This window comes from Grammomys surdaster, unplaced genomic scaffold (assembly GCF_004785775.1).
Source record: "Grammomys surdaster isolate TR1022 unplaced genomic scaffold, NIH_TR_1.0 332636, whole genome shotgun sequence".
Lineage (NCBI taxonomy): Eukaryota > Metazoa > Chordata > Mammalia > Rodentia > Muridae > Grammomys > Grammomys surdaster.
The window spans coordinates 19,730-25,456 of record NW_021627861.1 but is presented as its reverse complement, the minus strand read 5'-3'; the positions used below and the strand labels follow the sequence as shown (position 1 = coordinate 25,456).

Sequence of the window (5,727 nt, the reverse complement as noted above, 5' to 3'; positions counted from 1 at the left end):
GTCTTGATTAGAATCTCATAACATAGTTCCATCCCTGGATTGTATTGCTCTGAGTGTTCAAGAACCATAACACCCAGTGAGTTAGTCATCTTTTCTATCCTAAGTAGAAAGCCAGATGTGATCATCACTGCCATCAAGAAGGACAGAAGTCTGTTGAACACCTTATACCCACTAGTATGTGAGACATCATACCCCACCATCATTCTGTTGGTTTAGTAGCTCAGCTTGATCTTAAAAAAAATGTTAGATTTATGGCAATCATTCTTTTTCACAATGGGTGAACTTAGAAAATTCATGGCTCACAAAAATATGTGCTTTACTAATGACATTGAGAATCTTATGAATATAGTTAACCTATAGAGCAAAATTCCAAGTTAGACCTAACATTAAGTGCTATAAAGTGTCACACTGAAGCCACTGGTGCACTTGCTAATGTGGTGACTTGGAAATAATTATTTCTGATTGCCAATGAATTACAATTTTATCACACAACTAAGATCTATTGGTTTTACAATGTATGAATATTTTATATTATGTCTTATCGAAAAGGTAATTAAGAGTACTGTAGTAGTAGAACTCTTGGTAGAGATCAGGATTTCTCTGATAAATCTCTGTAGATAATGGTGTTTTCTTCCTTTCTTTCTTTCTTTCTTTCTTTCTTTCTTTCTTTCTTTCTTTCTTCTTTTCTTTCTTTTTTTCCAGTTTTAACTCTTGACTTAACACTTTAAAATTGTTGCCTATGATCTGGCCATCAATTTGTGGTTTCTGAAACAAAATACTGAGAATCAGCTAACTTACACTAAACCATTAGTGATTCGGAAAGACTAGTTTTAACTTTAGGGTAGATAAACTCTTTTGGATCTGTATTGTGTCTGCACATGGTAGGTAAGATGAGTATTATGTTTAAAATACCTTTTGAAGGTGGAAAGATCCCATGTTCACAGTATCTGAACCAGAGAACTTAAACAAACAAAAGCAAAGGCAAATACAAACCACCACCAACAACAAAAAATCCCACAGACTTACAGCAAAAGAAAAAAACATTTTTAGTTCCTGGGGTCACTTTTTGTGAAGATATAGGTTAGGATGAACTAAGACAAAATAAGGGAGGAAGAGGGCTTGTGGTTGGGCAATTCTTCTCTTCTGCAGCAGAACTAAGAGATATCTCAGACAAGGAAAACAAGCATGCACAACATCCTTGTCTCTTTCAAAAATCTAATGACCAGTACATAAGAAACATTTGACTTCCTGAGTATATCTTACCTTCCAAGAAGGAGCCTCTGAGAATCAAGGCTGAGAAAAGACTCGGTGTCTAATGACACACTGAATGAGCTAGAATAGGACAGGGTGCTTTTTGTGACCAAAGTGATCCTGGTAAGAAACTGGTCAGCCAGAAGTCTGATAGGAGCCATAAGAGAGATAGGATGAGAAACCTGCATTTAGTCAGAGAAAGATGCGGTGCGGTCAAAGGTGAAGTCAGGAAATACCTCCAAAGTTCTCACATCAGTCCTGACCCACTAAACATACTGCCTTGACAGTGTCTGCCAATTCTCTCTTGTCCTCATCCATGTAGTCTAGATCCCAGCAAGATTTTGACAGAACAAGGAGTGAACAAGAGTTTTAACATGAAAATTATTTTAAAGAGTAGACTATATAGGTCATTCAGGAAACACATGATTTTCCATTGTAGTTGAAATTTAACTCCACAAGGACATAACCATGATCAAATGAGGCCATATCTAGATGAAAATACCCGGGAAAAGGGAAGAAGGAGGAGAAGGAAAAGAAGGAGAAGGAGAAGAGGATGAAGAGGAGGAGGAGTGGGAGGAGCAGGAAGAGCAAGAGGAGAAGCAGAAGGAGGAGGGGAGGAGGAAGGAGGAGGAGGAGGGGGAGGAGCAGGAAGAGCAAGAGGAGAAGCAGAAGGAGGGGAGGAGGAAGGAGGAGGAGGAGGGGGAGGAGGAAGGAGGAGGAGGAAGAGGAAGAGAAGCAGCAGCAGCGGCATTGCTAGCACTGAGAAGTTGAGCTGGGCCTAAGCCAGTCATGTTTTGTACTGGTTTCTGGACAGAACTGTGGAGTGATCTGGAAACTGGATCCTGAGAAACTATAAGAAACCATCCAAATCTAAGTTTGAAATTGTTTGCACACCTGAAGTTTCATGATTTATTCTCAATTTTGCAAAAATGACTTAATTTCTACAGTGGATTTAATTGTTTGGCAATTATTGTTGACAATGTATGGAACACAGATGGCAAACCTGATTGCTGTTTTCGAGGGAGGCAGACATGGCAGCAACACACACGAGAAGCATTGAAGAGGACATCTTGAGTCAGTTATCTTGGCTTTATTCTGACCATTTGTGAGGATTAAACTTTGGAGCAGCCATAGCCTAGTGGTTCTCAAGCTGCTCCATGCTTGAAAATCACCCAGAAGATTCATTAAAACATTGCTGTATTCAACCCAAACTTTCTGATTCAACAGGTCTGGAGCAAAGTCCCAGAATCTACATTTCTAACAAGTTCCTGGGTCATACTGTTTCTTCTGGTCCCAGAACCACATTTAAGAACCACTACTTAAGATCAATGGCTATTCCTAGCTCTGGCTACATCTGCATTTAATTAAAAGATGGCGACCTCTTCCCCACATCCTCCATTTCTCCAGATGTTAACTTCATTATCCAGGATACGTGCCTGGTGCCCTCTGATTAAACTGCCTCGGTGGACTCAACTAAGCGTTTCCCATGAAGACCACCAGGAAGTCTCAGAAGCTCTTAAGTCTGACTTTAAAAACATTTTCAGTGTCAAATAAGGGACACACAATGGTGCACAGTCCTTACAGAATTGTGGCTTTGGTTTCTTTAAAAATTACTTTCTCTACAGCACTGCCTAGCAACTATGATATTCTAAGACTCTTCTGTAAATGATATCCAGATTTATAATTGTGACGGTCTTTTTAGAGCAAGAATCCCAATTGTAAGAGAACTCTTCACTAGAACTGCAGAAAAATCCATAGGTATACTACTACTACAAGAAAGTTTAAAAAAAGAATTATTAAGAATTAGATTTAAACGTGCTGCTTTGTACACAAATTTATGCATAGATATTTAAGATAATTATGTACTGGACTCTAAGAGTTTAAGCAGCTACAATGACTACAAAAGTAAAAAATAAAAAGTAAAATAAAAACCTGCTCATCTAATTTTAATTGGAATTATAATGTGCTTTTAAAATTGAATCCAAATCTCGAAAGCAAATAATTGTGAGGATCCTTGTATTTTCCTTGTCTTTTGTGAATACACCTATTTAATGATTAAAAGAAGACATATATTATCTATAAACTCAATGTCCTTTTTTTTCTGAAGGAAAACCAAAATGTAGTTTTATGTTTATGTGATCAAGCAAGGAGAGTGGGTTATGTGCCAAAGGCGATTGGGTATCTGTACATCCTACACACTTGAGGATATGACTAAGCAGATATCAACACTTTAATTCAATACTTTTTAATCTAGCTGTATTTTACTAAAGACTTCTGTTAGGGATAATGAATCAAATCTGCTCCCAGCTTCCGTGAGATAGTATAATTAAACCTGTAAACACTGGACACTGAACACCTATCCCATGCACTTCCAGTATGTCTGGAGACCTTTCAGGAAAAACAAGGATAGAAACACAGCTTCCTCAGGAGCACTGAGTGGAATTCACCTAGGAATTGATGACCTCGGCTTCAACAACATCGCTTTTTAAAAATACAACATATTGCACAGAGTAAATACTTAACATGGTAGCCATGCTGAGCTCATTTACAGGCTGGTGATCACTGACCTTCTTTAGAAATTCTACATTAAAGAAGAAACTAGACACACACACACACACACACACACACACACACACACACACACACAGACACACACACACACAGAGTATTATTCTAAACCAGTAGTCTCAACCTGTGGGTTGAAACCCAACAGGGGTCACCTATAAGATAAACTACATATCATATATTTATATTATGATTCATAACAGTAAACATAGCTTACAGTTATAAAGTAGCAATGGAATGATATAGTTGGGGCGGGCACCACAACATGAGGAACTATATTAAAGGGTTGCAGCATTAGTAAATTTGGGAACCAGTGTCCTAAATAATTAATGTTTTAATGGCTGTTCTTCTTCAGTTTATAAAAGCATAGCATTTTTTTTTTATCTACTTGTAACGTCTTTCTTAGAGATCAGTTCCTTGAGGAATCAGCTTTCTAGCCATCTTTTTGGAAATTTGTTGAGGGCTTTGAAAGCTGCAGCTATGCCCTCCAGTGACAGGGCAAGCTTTCCGGAGCTTCGCTTGAGCCCATTCACTCAGTCATTAAACATATGGAGACAGAATGACGTCTGCGGGCTGTAGTGTGGATTTTTCCTGTTGGGCTCTACAGAAGGACACCAGCTTCATTTTGTAATTAACCAACATAAGCAGGAAAGGACTGAGAGCAGAGAAGCCAGAGGAGAGGGCTGTGAGAACAGCTGGAATAAAGACACAGGCTGCCAAGTCCTTCAAAAAATAGACTAAGATAAAGTGAGCAACCCAAAGGGGCGTGATGAGCAACATTAACAAGATACTGAACTTGGCCCCTCGGAGGACCTCGGTTTCTGAGTCATCATCTCCTATCCAGATGTCGCCATATGTCATCTTCTTCTTCTCTAAAAGGAGGAGAGCCATCCAGAGACAGACAAACACTAAGATGGCTAGAGGAAGGATATCAATCAAAACTAAAAATATTTTCCCATAGTAAAACTCGACCTGCTCATTTGCAAAGCCAGTTAAGCAATCCATGTAAATTCTTTTAGTAGACAGGGAGCCCGTATCATTTCCAGAATTAACGTGCTCTGGTTTTCTAGTATATATCAACACTGGGATATACACCGCCACACCAGCCACCCAGAGTGCAGAAATCCCCTTCAAGGAGTACTTCTGTTGGTTCAGGTTTGCAACTCCGCTCAAGGGGTAGACAATTTGGTAAAGCTTACGGTGGTAGAACAATGCAAAGTGTAACATGAACCAGATGGTCAGGGAAGTTGTCAGGGCTGCAGTGAAGTGCAGAGCTTTGCAGCCAACGGAATCCAGCAAGATACCAGAAGAGTAAACAATCTTGAGGATGTTCACCACCAGGTTTTTAATAAGGTGGACAAACACCAGGCTGAAAATGAGGAGAAAAGATGTCTGCAGGCCCCCGGTGATGCACTTACTTGTGGAGTAAAATAAACATATGTTTCCTACGAAGCTCACGAATATGAAAACAGCACAGGCAATTATCTCAAGCACGTCTGCAGAGGGCTTCATGGTAGATGCTGAACTGTGCCTGCAGAAATCTTCTCTGTGACTCCAGTCATTGGGCTTTCAAACTGTTAAAAGTCTTTACTGACACCAGCTGAGGGTTTTCTATCCCCACTAGGTTGCCAAAATCTTGCCCTGGTACGCTGTCACTGTTCCAGCATACTGTGTAAGAGAATTCTGCTTGCTTCAGTAACCAGCTGTTGAAAACAGAACTGCTTCCCAAAAGAATTGCGTTTCATCCTCTCTGGGGACTTTTAACAGTGACCAAAAAGGTGTAGCTATTACCATGTAATTAACAATTCTCAGAAATGTATTTATAGTGTTGTCATACCTAAATATATAATTCCTATATAGGTATGATCAATGTCCAACGACCATAAAGGGGAGAATAAATTGATGACAGTA

At 39.4% G+C, this 5,727-nt stretch overlaps 1 protein-coding gene across 1 annotated transcript; it reads right to left on the bottom strand.

Moving 5' to 3' along the window:
• Positions 1 to 4,356: 4,356 nt before the first annotated feature.
• On the bottom strand, positions 4,357 to 5,328 carry LOC114616595. Its single transcript, XM_028762023.1, has one exon. It carries the CDS (start codon positions 5,326 to 5,328, stop codon positions 4,357 to 4,359), a length of 972 nt encoding a protein of 323 aa, XP_028617856.1.
• Between the last annotated feature and the right edge of the window lie 399 nt (positions 5,329 to 5,727).

Excerpts from the sequence above, each read along its gene's own strand:
- LOC114616595 (XM_028762023.1), bottom strand. The coding sequence starts at position 5,328 with ATGAAGCCCTCTGCAGACGTGCTTGAGATAATTGCCTGTGCTGTTTTC.